The sequence below is a fragment of the Perognathus longimembris genome, chromosome 6 (assembly GCF_023159225.1).
Source record: "Perognathus longimembris pacificus isolate PPM17 chromosome 6, ASM2315922v1, whole genome shotgun sequence".
Lineage (NCBI taxonomy): Eukaryota > Metazoa > Chordata > Mammalia > Rodentia > Heteromyidae > Perognathus > Perognathus longimembris.
This window is the reverse complement of record NC_063166.1, coordinates 77,286,731-77,301,964: the sequence shown is the minus strand read 5'-3', so window position 1 is coordinate 77,301,964 and position 15,234 is coordinate 77,286,731. Positions and strand designations below refer to the sequence as shown.

The window sequence follows — 15,234 nt, the reverse complement described above, 5'->3', positions numbered from 1 at the left end:
AGTGGACTCTGGGGGGGAGGGGGGGCGTGTCCAGTGAGTGAGGAGGTTCTGGGGTCTGTGGGTTTGGAGGGTGGGGGATGAGGGATCCAGGCAGGCCTTCTGGCTGGAAGGGGTTTGGGGGGAGACATTGAGATGTTAATGAGGTGTTTGCTGAAGTCCTGGGATTTGCCCTGCCCCAGCCCAAGTTCCCACTAAGTCAACCCCATTACCAGCTAGGTGAGAATGGATTCCTAGACCGGCATTGCCTGCCTGAAGGCCAGACCCAGACTCCGTGCGCATAAGCAGCTGATTTCCCATCTTGAGTTCAGTGTCAAGCTCTGCCCACAGAGCGCCATTGGCAAAAAAGGAGATGAGCCTCTAAGACTCAGTTTCCCTACCTGTGTCCAGATTATTCCTGAAAGCTGCCTCAGGGTCGTTGTGAGAGGGCACCTGCAGAGCCCTCGGTTGGGGGGGGGGGTATGCTGGCTTTTTCCTGGGCACAGGACAGGTTCCCTGATTTCTGTCTTCATTAAGTACTCGCACCATCCGACTCTCAAAGAGCCCTCCAAGCTGTTGTCACCAACCCCATTTTAACAGAGAGAACACCAAGAGTGCAGGTGTGTGGCACACGGAGGAGTTGGGAGGCAAACCCCAAACCATTTTATAGCCACACCTCAGGCTGTTTTATCCAGTCCCTTCTCCTCCACACGCAGCGCTCAGCACTCCTAAGGGCACCGGGCAGTGTCTGGAGCTGGTGAGGACCAGGCCTTCCCTGCAGGGTCTTGAACATCTCCACTCTGCCCTGACTTTGTAACAGGAGCCTCTGGCCCCCTCCACCCGGGACTATGTGTCATCAGCGGGCTAGACTCCCAGGCTCGAGTTCTGACAGCTCTCAAAGTAGCCTGCATCCGAACCCACCCTCGGCTTGTTCAACCCAGCAGATGATGGGGCCCAACTGGCATTCCTGATTCAGTAAAAGCAGGGGAGGCAACATTTCCCTTTCCCTCTGGTCCCCTCCGGTGCTGGTGGGAGGCCTGCCCACCACAGGAAGCACTGTCGTAGGGCTGGTGAATTCCAGGACAGTTGGACCCAGGCGAGGATTCCAGATTTGAATCCTGAATTCAGACTTAATGTTGAACGTGTTCCCTGCAGTCAGGTTCAGATGCCCCCAGATCATATGGTTCTTGTGAGAAAAGCAGAAGAGGAAGACAGAAACTGGAGTTGCGGCTAGGCTAAACCGATCCTCTGGGGAACTGGACAGGACTCCTGCAGGACGGGGCCTCTGGATCCTTCCACCTGAGTCATGTTCCATTCCCGAGGCCCTCAGGCACCGCCGGTCAGGTGTGGGCCAGCTTCCCAAGCAAGGAGGTGAGCTGGGTCCAGGGGGGTGGTCCCGAGGCAGGCTGTAACCCCACAGAAGGAGAGGAGAGCATGGTCAGGACAAAGGCCTCGGAGATACTGCCTCCATTCCTCCCCCAAACGCCACACCCTGAATTTCCCAGTCCCTCTTCTCAGATTTGCTGAGATTACAGAACCCTCAAACCATACCTGTACCCATGGCAGAACTTTAGCTGTCTGCCGACTTCTGTTTTCAGGGGTTATATCAATCTGCCTCATTGGGAGAGTGATTAACACAATGCTTAAAAACATGGTTTCTGAGCTGGAAGAGAACAAGGGAAGGGATGAAGTTATCCACAAAGAAATGTACTCATTATAAGACTTATGTGCTGGGAGTATGGCCTAGTGGCAAGAGTGCTTGCCTCATATACATGAAGCCTCAGGTTCAATTCCCCAGCACCACGTATATAGAAAATGGCCAGAAGTGGTGCTGTGGCTCCAGTGGCAGAGTGCTAGCCTTGATCAAAGAGAAGCCAGGGACAGTGCTCAGGCCTTGAGTCCAAGCCCAAGGACTGGCAAAATAATAATAATAATAATAAGACTTATGTAACTGTAACCCCTGTATACATCACCTTTATAATAACAATAAATAATTTATTTTTCTAAAGCATCATCTCTGAAGCCAGACTTCTAGGTTCAAAGCCGGGCCCACCATTCTGCCCCTCGGTCCCCACCTAAGTAATGGAGATAGCCAGGGTGCATGCTTCATGCGTGATTTTAGAGGAAAGTAGCTAGACCTGTGACTGTTACACATAGCCCTGTTACATACAGCCCTGTTGGCTCTAATCCTGATAGAACGAGGGGCTACCAGTCCATAACGAGCACCAAGGCCCCAGACTACAAGGCCATTGCCCATCATGTCTCAATGGAGTCAGTCTTTTAATAAAAATCCCTTGTGGGTGGGCGCTGGGAATATGGCCTAGTTGGTAGAGTGCTTGCCTAACATGCATGAAGCCCTGGATTCGATTCCTCAGCACCACATATATAGAAAAAGCCAGAAGTGGCGCTGTGGCTCAAGTGGTAGAGGGCTAGCCTTGAGCAAAAAGAAGCCAGGGACAAAAAAAAAAAAGGCCAGGGACAGTGCTTACACCCTGAGTTCAAGCCCCAGGACTGGCAAGGAAAAAAAAATCCCTTGGGGGACACGGAAACTAAACCAAGAGAGTGATGACAGTGGTGAGATCAATCAAGAGACACTATACTTACAAACTGATTTATTGAATGGTAACCCCTTTGTATAGCTATTTATAGATAGTAAAAACATTTAAAAATCCAAAGGAGGGCGAACTTAAAATAATAGACTCCTTTAAAGTGTCTCTGTCTCTGCTGTCAGTAGTTCCTTTCATTTTTTTTTTAACCTCCAAGCATTAAAAATATCTGTAGAGAAGTAAAGGAGCAGATCTTTGTAAGGTCTTTGTTACCTCACTTCTATGTCTTTTATTATGGGAATAGTCAAAACATACAAAAGTAAGGAAAATACTAAAGTAACTCCAAAGCACTTATGACAGCTTCAACAATTATATTCAGCAATTATATTGTCTGCGTGACAATTATGTTGTCACACATGCACGTGAGCACGCACACATGCACGTCTGTATACTTTCTCCCTTGTACTTGTCTTCCTATGATAAGTTTTAAAGTGAATAGCAGTATGTAACATGTTTAAGGCTGGACTAAAGTCCTGGCATCTCACCCTTCAGATCTTGGTTGGACTCCATGTGTGCGTGTGTGCATGTGTGTGTGTGCGTGTGTGTGTGTGTGTGTGTGTGTGTGTGTGTGTGTGCTAGACCAGAAGAGGGCATGGAAATTGTAAGGGACCATTGTTTATCCTCTGCCATGGGAAGCCTGTTCTCCGAACTCCACGCAATGACACCAAGGTTGCCATAGCTTCGCAGCACGGGTCTGCCTGCCCCTTCTGCGGTCTGTAAGTGACACCAAGCAGCGTCTCCCAGTCTCCCACCAGACGGCCATTTGTCAGCGGGATGTGTGGATTTCCAAGAGGCACAAGGTGACCTTGAAGGCTGACCACTGACCGTGTCACTCCTGACCTCGGCGCCCCTTCCCTGTGGCCCTGCCTGCCTTCGCCGTCCTAAACTTCCAGGAGCTGAGGAGAATGGACGCGTCTCAGGTGAATGGTTCACTTCTCTGTTTTCCTTTTTTGTTCGCATGTATTCACTACCCAAGAGGGGGCTTTCCCTGTGACATGGCCCCACACACATACACGGCTTTCCAGCAGATCTTCCCCACTCGCTTTTACCCCTTTATTCTCTGCTTCCGAGTACAATTTCAAAAGATTTCCCTGTTCTGTTTCCACCACACTCTTCCTCTGTCACCCCGCTGTTTCTTGTCCCTCCATGTTTTCTGGGACAGGTACGCGTTTGGATTTGGGTAGCCATGCTTGCTTGTTGATTGTTTTTCTTCATTTGCTCATTCTTTCCCCTACATGATTATTTTTGTTTTTTGTTTTTTTTCCTCTTCCAGTAGCTTTGAAGGTCTACATTTTATTTTTGCTCCACTATTGGCCACCTATGCTGTGTAGCTTGCGCCTCTCTTACCACCTAAGCAGGCCCGGCTGTCCACGCCTTGGGTTTTCTGCAAATCATCTAGCTGCTGTTCTTCTCTCGCTTTCTTTTTTTCGTTTATGCAATCAATATTATTCTGGAAGCCTTTACAAGCAATTGCATCACTCTAGCTACTTGAACAATAATCATCTCAATTTGAGTAGTATTTTATGACTGTTTATTCCACCCCGAAGTTGGAGATAGAGCAACAAAATTGTAATCGTTGATCTGCCATAATAGTCTCCACAATTCAGGGCTTGCCACTGTTAAACCACCTACCTAGATTTTCTTCTTTTTTTTTTAAATTTTACTTTATTTATTTTTTTTTCCAAGTCCTGGGGCCTGGACTCAGGGCCTGAGCACTGTCCCTGGCTTCTTTTTGCTCAAGGCTAGCACTCTGCCACTTGAGCCACAGCACCATTCCTGTATATGTTTTCTGTATATGTGGTGCTGGGGAATTGAACCCAGGGCTTCATGTATATGAGGCAAGCACTCTTTGCCACTAGGCCATAGCCCCAGCCCCTACCTGGATTTTCTCACATGATTCCAGCAGGGTAGAGTTGGGTAGACACTTTAATTACACCCTTTTTACTGGCAGCTACAAGGATTTCCCAAAGCTCCTGGCTGAAAAAGTTCAAAGGGTACACCCTGGAATTGGATCAGATTGGGGACTTTCCAAGTACACTCTAAGTTTTCCGCCCATTTTTGAGAGCCCATGGTTATCTTTGTATGTTCCAGCCTGCACATGAACTTGGAACGGAGATCTCTTAGCAATGGTTGCCAAATAAGACACCTCAATCACGGCACTTCCCACACTCGGAAGGGATTTGTCTTTCATCAGAAGTTCAAATGCAACTGCACTCTCTCTTCATTTGTTTTCATTTTCTTTTTTTTGTGTTTTTTTTTTTTTTTTTTTTTTTTTGGACCAGTCCTGGGGCTTGGACTCAGGGCCTGAGCACTGTCCCTGGCTTCTTTTTGCTCAAGGCTAGCACTCTGCCACTTGAGCCACAGCGCCACTTCTGGCCATTTTCTATATATGTGGTGCTGGGGAATTGAACCCAGGGCCTCATGTATACGGGGCAAGTACTCTTGCCACTAGGCCATATCCCCAGCCCTTGTTTTCATTTTCTAAACTTCCAAAGGTTTTACAAGGGAGTTACATTTTATCATGTCCATCTAAGTGGTCAGTGCTGCTTGATCATCTCTTCCCCTGCATCCTCACCCCCCCCCCATCCCATCTGTTCCGTCCCCCAGACTCACGTCAGTTCCCACCTCCTTGTAACGCGTATGCACATGGCGTATTCTTGCGGAGTCTGCCCCCTGTTCCCGTTTCCATTCATCCTCCCCTGCCCCTCCTCCACTTACAATCTCTTTCCAGGTTCCTTGTTCCCTATTTTCATGACTAACTCTGACCACCCTTCTTAGCTAGAACGAAGGCAGGTTGTGCCCTCTGCTGCCCCCTAGTGCCACTCCCGGCTCTCCCAGAGCGGCAGGTGTCCCCTGGGTTCAAAGGCTGACTTTAGGACCTCATTTCAAATGAGCGAGGTGACACCCCTGCCCAACTCTGCCCTCCGTGGTAGGGGCTCTCCAGGAGGCACCCACCCTGTGTGGCTCCGTATGAAACTATAATCAATATATATATATATATATATGTATATATATATTTCTTTACTATGCAGCATCTGTTTATTTGTTCCTTTTTCAGTCTGCTTAGTAAATCCACTGTGCTAACAACATGAAGACTCACATGCCCGGAGGTGTTTTGATCTCTCCCTTCCTTCTGCCTTTCTCTTTGTCCTCTATACTGACAGTCTCCTTGGAGTCTCTCCTCAATCTACTCTCTGTGCTCCTTGGCTTTACCTCATTATTTCCATTTTTCTGAGTCCCTGGTCTATACTCGGAGAGATTCATTCATGCAGACCCAAAGCCTTCTCAGCAGAGTTCTGGTTTGGTTCTTTCCCTGATCATCAACAAAATATTTAATATCTGTGATCCTTTTCTTTTCTTATAGTAAACTTTTCTCATTTCATGGAAGAAAGACTCTCCGTACATCAACTTGGGATTATGAATTTGAGTGTTTAAATGTTGTTCTCTTCAATATCTTATCTAAATTTGTTTTCACCATTACTAATCTGTTCGTTTCTGTGCTTATCTCTTAGGCCATTCATTTTCTTTACATTAAATTTGTTCAGCAGTCTCCAAGCCTCTTCCCTTTTTCAGTACATTTTGATGGGTTTGATTATGACATTTTCATAAATGTATATAATGTACTGATCTGAGAATCAGGGTTCAAAGCCAGCGCAGCAGGAAAGTCCATGAGACTCTTATCTCCAAATAACCGCCCCAAAACAGGAAGTTAAGGTGATAGAGTACTAGCCTTGGTTGAAAAAAGCTCAGAGACAACACCCAGGCCCTGAGTTCAAGCCCCAAGACTAACAAAATAAAAACAAAAACCCCCAAAGGGTCTCATGATTAGCTGCCTCAGTTGTCTTTGAAGTGCAGTCCTCAGATCTCAGCCTCTTGAGTAGCTAGGATTACAGGAGTGAGCTACCAGTGCCCGGCTACAGTCTCTTCCTGATGTGTTCTTTAGGGGGCTGGTGTCCCCTCCAGTGTTTTCCAGGAGAATCTGGAAGCAGAGAGCTCACTGGATTGGTCTAGAAACTGGTGCGAGCTCACCGGATTCATCTAGATTGCTGGTGCGAGCTCTCTCAGCACGGTGCTCTGTTTCCATGGCACTTTCCCTATGAATTGTGGGAACTATTCATCTTCAGACATTCATTGCTCTTAGAGGTACGGATAGGGACAGGGAGGCGGGGAGCAGTTCTTTATCCACGCCGTGGGCATGGGGCGCAAGGCTCAGCTTCTCTCTTGGGTTGCAAGTTCTCACAGACTCTTGGGGCACATCAACCATCCAGGGTCAGGTTCCGCCAAGAATTCCCAGCAGCCTTCTGCTAACCATGTGCCTTCTTCAGCTCCAGCCTCCGCCCCCCCGCCCCCCCCACCCCTGCTGGGCTCTGCAAGAGGCGGGCGCCTCCCCCTGTGTGTCTCCCACAGACTGACTAATGTTGCTCCCATTCTGACCCTTGGCCCTGCATGCCTCTCTGGCGGACGCAGTGTGTTTATGGCGGACGCAGTGTGTTTGCTTCTCTCTGCTGCTGTTTTGGAGGCAGAGGGCTCAACCCCCCGGAGGTCACTTGCTCTTGAACTTGTGTCTTCCAAGGCGGCCCTCCTGTTGCACAGCTGCGTAGGGCTCCACTGCAGGCCTCGGCTGGGCTCGAAGCTGCCCCGGAGGCCGCTGGTTCTGTTTTCCTTGCGGGTGCCAGGCCTGCCCCTCCCCGTGGGCCCCTCTAGGGATGGCTTGGGCTCCCACAGAGATGCACTGGTGTCCAGATCCAAGATCTCTCCCCTGAGTGCCAGGGCTCCGTGCCACCTGCCACCAGAGCCCCCCTGTGAATTCCACCGACCCCCTCAGAATCCTCCGTGCTAGCGTGTGCAAGCTCCGCCTCTCTCCGCTCACTGAGTTCTCCTCAGACACAGGCGTCCAGGCCTGCAGGGGGAATCTCAAATGCCTCTGCGGTTTACTCCGCGAATTTATGAATACACAGAGAGGCCTAGGGGTTGGGTGATGACTCTGCCCCTCCTGCAAAGTGTCACGGGAGGAAGGTGGTGCTGTCAGCCGCGCTGTGGCCTCTGGTGAGCACCAACGGAGTGGGGAGTCCGGGCCCGGCCAGTTCCTCGCGGCATCTTGTCTGGAGCACTTCAGACTGAGCACGCCCCATGGTTACAGGGGCCAGTGCTGTTCGGAGACGTGCGTGTGGACTTCACCCGGAGGGAATGGCAGCTGCTGGACGCCGCCCAGAGGCTTCTGTACAGGGACGTGATGCTGGACAACTACCGGCACCTGCACGCACTGGGTGAGCCCAGCCCCGTCCCCCGACATCCAGCACCCACACGCACTGGGCGAGGCCAGCCCCCCGATGCCCAGCACCCACACGCACTGGGCGAGGCCAGCCCCCCAATGCCCAGCACCCACACGCACTGAGTGAGCCCAGCCCTGCCCCCGACATCCAGCACCCACACGCACTGGGTGAGGCCAGCCCCCCAATGCCCAGCACCCACACACACTGGGCGAGGCCAGCCCCCCAATGCCCAGCACCCACACACACTGGGTAAGCCCAGCCCTGCCCCCGAAATCCAGCACCCACACACTGAGAGAAGCCAGCCCCCCCGCCCCAATTCAGCACCCACACATACTAGCCTGGCCCTGAACCCAATGTCTAGCACCCACACACACTAGGCAAGCCCAGCTCTGCAACCCCCCCATACCCAGCACCCATACACACTGGGTGAGCCCAGACCCACACTCCCCGACACCAGCACCCACACACACAGGGGAAGCCTCCTGTGACTCCCAGGAGCCCACATTTCCTGTCTTTGGGGCCCACATCCTTACCGAGTGATGCGTTTTGGGATATGGGGGTCCTAAGATACTTTCAGGGCACTGCAGAGAACATTACATCCTCACTTCTCTGGTGGCTGGGCCTTCCAGCTGCCCGCCTCCCCAGCAAGATAGCTAGCACACACACACACACACACACACACACACACACACACACACACGCACCCCGCCACGGGACACCGGGCTGCCGGCTCCGGCTCCGATGAAACCCAGAAAGCCTCTGTCATCAGGTGCTTAGTCTGCCTGTACTTCTGAGGGCCCAAACCCTAAGCCATTCTGCAAGTCCCCTGTTGCTCCTCCTCCCAGGGCTCTGCATTACCAAACCTCAGCTGATACGCAAGCTGGAACGAGAGGAGGAGCCGTGGCTAATGGAGAGGGAACCCCCGAGTCACGGTCACCCAGGTGAGTTGCGGTCAAGCAGGAAGAGCAGGGAGACGCGCTCTCCTGGCCGTCCAGGTGTGGGCTCTGTGGTGCGGTTAGAATCTCCCTGAGAGGCTCTGCGCTTTGAGAAGGGAGTGGATAAAGGTGATGGCACTCCTCAGATCTCAGACCTCGAAATGTCATTCTTTGTCGTGTGTGTGTGTGTGTGTGTGTGTGTGTGTGTGCCAGTCTTGTTGCTTGAACTCAGGGCACAGGCTTTTTTACTCAAGGCTACCACTTAAACCACAGTTCTACTTCTGGCTTTTTGGTTATTAATTGAAGATAGAGTCTCACGGACTTTTCTGCTAGGAATGGCTTTGAACCTTGAGCCTCAAATCTCAGCCACCTGAGGTATCTAGGGTTGCAGGTGTGAGCCACTGGTGCCCAGTCTCGACTTGACTTTTTGGGAGAGGTTTGCTTGGTTTCTACACAACCTACATGCTGCTTTCTTCATTCCAGACACCTGTTTCTATCTTCACTCTGTGCAGCCATTATTCATCTTTCTCTCCAGGGTCAAGCACTCATTTGTTCACACATTCCTTTATGCAACAAATGCGCATGTAGCATCTGTTCTACACCAGTTTCTTTCCAGGTGTGGGTGGTGCAGAAGCAGCACCCCATTCTTCTCAACAGGCAGTGGTCAGTCAGTACAGACAGGGCAGCTACGAGTCAGCACCATGAAGAAGGAAAGGTGGGTGATAACCACAGGGCAAATGTGTGTTTGAGAAGGGAGATCAGATCTTTTAGGCAGTCAGCCTTTGAACAGGAACAGTGGGTAGAAGGGTGTGTGTGTGTGTGTGTGTGTGTGTGTGTGTGTGTGTGTGTGTGTACAGGGACTTGAATTCAGGGTTTGATCACTGTCTGTTAACTTTTTCACTCAAGGTTGATGTGCTACCACTTGAGCCACAGTTCCATTTCAGGCTCTTTGGTTGCTAATGATAAGAATCTCCTGGACTTTCTCGCATGGGTTCTGTTTGAGCCACAGTCCTGAGATCTCAGCCTTCTGAGTAGCTAGGATTACAGGTGTGAGCTGCTGGCACCCAGCTTGAATGGGATTTTGAAGGGACGGAGAGAGCTATGGGTTGTCTGAGCGATTTCCAGACTAGGAGAAGAGCGGATGCCAAGCCTCTGAGACAAGACTGTGTTTGGTGTGATGGGAGAAAATTCAGGGCGGTGGGGATGGCTTACAGACCCGAAGAGGAACTTAGAAAATGAGTAGGTACGATAACAGGTCAAAGAGAACACCTTTAAGTGTTGTAGGTGAAGGTCAGACATGCAGAGCACAGCAAGAAAGTGGAGCACCACCCATCCAGGGTGCTGGGGGTTGGGGGAGGGGAGGGGAGGGAGGCAGAGAGGCCGTCCCCGAGCCCCCGGATCGAGGAGGTAAGGAAGAAGGCGTAGATTACAATATGGAGATGCATATAGGGCCAGCACGGCCCCTTCTTTCCTGAAGATTACCCCAAAGAAAATGAAAACAACTCCATTTTCACCAAAGGAGGAAGGCAGCTGAAATCTCGATGTGAAAAAATAATAAAATTTCAAGCTAGAAAACCTGCCCAAAGCAGTGAAAATCAGGCTTTCTCATGGAGCTAGAGAAATAAACCGTGTAGGATAGTGCTCTGGAAAACACATTCGAATTTATTGTATAGACCGTACTTATGGGACTCACAGGTTTCACTTTAAGAAGGGCTAGGGGGGCTGGGGATATAGCCTAGTGGCAAGAGTGCCTGCCTCAGATACACGAGGCCCTAGGTTCGATTCCCCAGCACCACATATACAGAAAACGGCCAGAAGCGGCGCTGTGGCTCAAGTGGCAGAGTGCTAGCCTTGAGCGGGAAGAAGCCAGGGACAGTGCTCAGGCTCTGAGTCCAAGGCCCAGGACTGGCCAAAAAAAAAAAAGAAGGGCTAGGGACCATGGCTCAAGAGGGCGAGAGCTTGCCTCCCGTGCAGCAGTGCCTGGGTTTAATCCCCAATGCCGCAACCATTTAAAAACCAGGACCAGAACAAGTAAACTTCACTGCACTAGAACGGAGAGTGGCCAGGACAGGCTGCATGGTGCTGAGTGGAGCTCAGAACAAAACAAGGGAGAAATCCAGTGAACTCTCTGTCTGTAATTAAATAGCCCTTCTTCTAGGAGCAGACAGACTTGTAGACTTGTGGATGATCTCTTGAACTTGGACAGTGAATGTTTGTGCAAGAACCCAGTATGAAACTCAAGCATATTTTCTTTGTGAGCTATTGGCTTCTATTTTATCTACTGCACGGAAGTCATCTTTGTAGAGGAGGCCAGTACGAGGACTTGAACCCAGGACCTCCTGCTTGCTAGGCAGACACTCTATCACTTCAGCCACTCTGCCGGCCCTTTTTGCATCAATTATTTCTCAGATAGGATCTCATGCTTTTTGCTTAGAGCTGCCCTCAGATTGTGATCCTACTGCCTGTGCCTCCCAGTAGCTGGGACCTCAGGTGTGTATCATTATGCCCAGCTTATTGGTTGAGATGAGCTCTTGCTACCTTTTATGCCCAGGCTAGCCCCGTGAATATCTAGAATCGCAGGTATATTCAGGCCCGAGGAAAGTGATGCATATTCTTTTAAATGCACAGTTGATGTTGCTACATAAAAGGCGAATAAAGAACATAACAATAATCACCCATAGCCAAAATTATAGTTCAGCCACACTCAAAAGCAAGACACCATCACAGACACGACCACTTCCAAAAGGGAAGACAGGCTCAAGGGGTAGGGCACCTGCTTAGTAAGTGTGAGGTCCTGAATTCCAACCCCAGTGTGACACCCCCCCACCAAAGAAAAACCCCAAGGTTAACAAAAGCCCTTGGAGCCCATTGAGTAGCCAAGTGCTTGAGTTATTACAGGAAAGAGAAGAAGAAAACATGGCATAAAACCAGCAGTAAAAGCTAAGCCATAAAGAGTTGCATTCATCTAAAACCTTCACGGAGGCACAGAGTGGCTTGATTCATCATTTCCAAAATGGCAGCTCGGTGAAGGTGCCCTTGGGGAGGTGGACGGATAAGCGGACGTGGCACATCCGGCCACAGAGAAGTACGCTGTCGAGCCCCAGGAGACACAAAAGGAGAGTGAAAGCAACCAGTTTTAAAATGCTCCGTATTCTCCCAACCTCGTGGAAAGCCAAACCTGGAGGAGGTCAGAAGGATGGGTGGTGACCAGGCCTGGGTGGAGGATGGGAGACTCTCACAGACTCTCAGGACCCGAAGCTGCCGGGTGTGATCTGCTTGATGGACACCTGTCACTACACATCTGTCCTGACCACAGAGCGTGCGGGGGCTTGGGGTGGGCCCCAGGGGAAGAAGCTAGGGCTCTGGGTGGCAACCGTGTGCCCTGTCATGGCTAGCGGAGGCACACAGGACTTCTCTGGCCTTCCACTCCATTTTACCATAACCCTAAATCTGCTCTTAAATATCATCTAGTTGTTTGTTTGTTTTTTAAATCAGTTTTGCGGCAGAGCGTAAGCAGCGGGTCACGCAAACCAGCAGTTAAAAGACGGAACGAGATGGTCCTCAGGAGAGATTCGTGTGGAGTAGCTGATGGAATCGGTTGTGGCACCACCATGAGTGTGGAGGTGAACCGCGTGCCTTGCACACTCCTCTGACGTGGTTTCCCAGTCACATGGAGAGATGGGACTGGTCTTTAGGCCTGAGGAAAGGAGGGCTTTCCTAGCTTTGGTTTGGGGATTGGAGTACAGAACGGAAGAAAGGAGACTGGTCGGAATCGAATAGACGGAATAAGGATGCTGCTGTCATTTGTTGTGGAGAGAGGAGTGAGGATCTTGTCCCTGAGGTTCTGACCCACACAAAACCTTCGTCCTCTTTGTCTTGCTGCTCAATGCTGCCTGTCTTTCCCCATTTTAAGTATCTATCTTCCATTCTCTGTTCCTAGTTCACCATTCCTTGTGTGTGTTTTTTTCTTAAAATGTATTGTTGTTATAAAGGTGATGTGCAGAGGGGTTACAGTTACATAAGTCAAGTGACGAGTATATTTCTTTTTAAGACAATGTCACCCCTTCCCTCGCTTCTTTGTGTTTTATTTCAAGTTCTTTGCCCATTTTGAGGCCATGTTTGTAACAAGCCAAAACTACTACCACTTATGTTCAGGTCTTTCCCTTTTTCTATTGCAGTGTGTGTCTTTGTATTCCTGTTACCCGACCAAAAGCCTTGAAGAAAGGTTTGCTTAGGACTGCACTCTTCCCAAGAGAGTGTTCCTAAAACTCCAGAATCAACTCAGCATAGGGGAAAAGAAAAACCTATCCTTAAGAACTATGCTAATTGGGTACTGGTGGCTCACACCTGTAATCCTAGCTACTCAGGAGGCTGAGATCTGAGGATCACGATTCTAAAGCCAGCCTAGGCAGGAAAATCTGTAAGAGTCTTACCTCCAATTAAACACAGAGCTTGTGGCTCAAGTGGTAGAACACTAGCCTTGAGCAAACAAAAGCTCAAGGACAATGCCAAGGCCCTGAGCTCAAGCCCCAGGACTAGCGCGCGCGCGCACACACACACACACACATACACACACACCCTCTGTAAAGATTTATAACACACACACACCCTCTGTAAAAATTTATAACATAAAGTTTATTTTTCATATTTCTAGAATCCCAGAGTTCCAATAACGTGAAAGTAGAAATCCAAGAAAGTGAAGAGAAATATTTGAGACCAGTTTTATTCATCCGCAACGAAACACTGACAAAAGAAAGAAATAAGACCTTAAGAGAGATAGTTAATATAACCACAAATCCAGTATCCTCAAGAAAAATAGCCCATAAGTGTGACTCATTTGGAACAAGCTTGAAAAGCAGTTCAGAATTAATCATTCGTCATGGAAACCATGTAAGGAAAAAGCCCCTGGATGTTAAAGGAGGTGGGTCCCCTGATACCAAGCTGGAGGAAACACTCACAGGAAGGCAGCCCTGTAAAATGCATCGAACCCCGAAATCTCACAGTTGTGATGAGGACCTTATTCATCATGAGAAAAATATGTCTCGGGAGCAACTCCTTGATGGTACAAATTGTGGGAAGGCCTTGCACAGAAAGCCAGCCTCTGTTGCATGGGAAAGAGCTGGCACAGGAGAGAAACCATCCGCAGGTAACCACCGCAGACGAGCCCCCAGGAAACCGTTAGAGCTCAATTCTGGCCCAAAAACCTTTAGGAAAAGGAACCCAGGTGAGTCGGGCCGGAGTGTGAAGTCCCCATGCAGCAAGCCCAGACATCTCACAACTCACTGTGAATGCACCAAGTGTGTGGAGGGCATTGCAAGGAAGCCACGCCCTCCCCGATGTAAAAGGACGGGCACGGGCGGCGGGGATGGCCCTGAACCAGCCTCTGACCACTGGAGAGGTGCGGAGTCCCTGCGTGAAAACGCACGTGCACACGGGGACACTCCTACGGCACGAGCACCCCGCTCCGGCTCCAGCAAGGCCGGCGCCTCGCAGGGACCACACCCAACTCCCAGCAAGAGGAAGAGCACAAGACAGAAAATCCCTCCCGGCCGTCAAGACGAGAAAACCTTCCTTGCGGAGCCTGAGCGCGCTCCGCAGGGACGAACACGCGTGGAGAAAGCCCCTGAGGAGCGGGAAGGGAGCGGGAATGCACGCGGGGCCGGACAGCGGAAGCCCCACCCCTGTGATCAGTGTGGGGAAAGCTTCGGAAACAAAGCGGGCCTTACCCAACACCAGAGCGCGCACACGGGGAAGAAAGCCTTCGAGTGCAGCCAGTGTGAGAAATCCTTCTCGGTGAGGTCCAACCTGAGGGAGCACCAGAGGACGCACACGGGAGAGAAGCCGCACGCCTGCCCGCACTGCGGGAAGTCCTTCTGCCAGAAGTCGGCGCTCACGGTGCATCAGAGAACTCACACGGGCGAGAAGCCGTACAGGTGCAGCGAGTGCGGGAAGGGCTTCTGTGTGAAATCCAACCTCACCCAGCATCGGCGGACCCACACGGGAGAGAAACCTTATGCCTGTGGCGAATGCTCCAGGTCCTTCGGTGTGAAATGCAACCTCATTGTGCATCAGAGAACTCACACAGGAGAAAACCCGTACAAATGCCCCACGTGTGGGAAAACGTTCCACGAAAAGTCAGCCCTCACCAAGCACCAGCGAATCCATACTGGGGAGAAGCCCTATGAATGTGATGAATGCAGGAAGAACTTCAGCCAGAGGTCAGCTCTCACCAAACACCAGAGAAAGACACACAAGAAGAAAACGTCCACTGGTACCTTCCCCGCGCAGAAAGAATCCTGCAGCCAGCCAAACGCACCGACCGCCAGCAAAACCAGAGTGCAGAAACCTTAACGCGCCAGCACGGGCCGCAAAGGCTTCCTAAATAGGCGTCACGCATAGGAGCTGGGATATGAAGCCAGATGTGCAGTCACGTGAGGGGCTTGA

The 15,234-nt window shown here is 50.5% G+C and overlaps 1 protein-coding gene across 1 annotated transcript; it reads left to right on the top strand.

The window, feature by feature from the left end:
* The first annotated feature begins 3,174 nt into the window (after nucleotides 1–3,174).
* Nucleotides 3,175–15,141, top strand: LOC125353754 (zinc finger protein 248-like). Its single transcript, XM_048349409.1, has 4 exons — nucleotides 3,175–3,183; nucleotides 7,723–7,849; nucleotides 8,701–8,869; nucleotides 14,001–15,141. The coding sequence occupies exons 1-4, from the start codon at nucleotides 3,175–3,177 to the stop codon at nucleotides 15,139–15,141; spliced, it is 1,446 nt and encodes a 481-aa protein (XP_048205366.1).
* Nucleotides 15,142–15,234: the final 93 nt, after the last annotated feature.

Coding starts and splice junctions, on each gene's coding strand:
- LOC125353754 (XM_048349409.1), top strand. Junction 7,850..8,700: donor CCGGCACCTGCACGCACTGG/GTGAGCCCAGCC, acceptor TCCTCCTCCCAG/GGCTCTGCATTACCAAACCT. Junction 8,870..14,000: donor GGTGTGGGCTCTGTGGTGCG/GTTAGAATCTCC, acceptor AAAAACCTTTAG/GAAAAGGAACCCAGGTGAGT.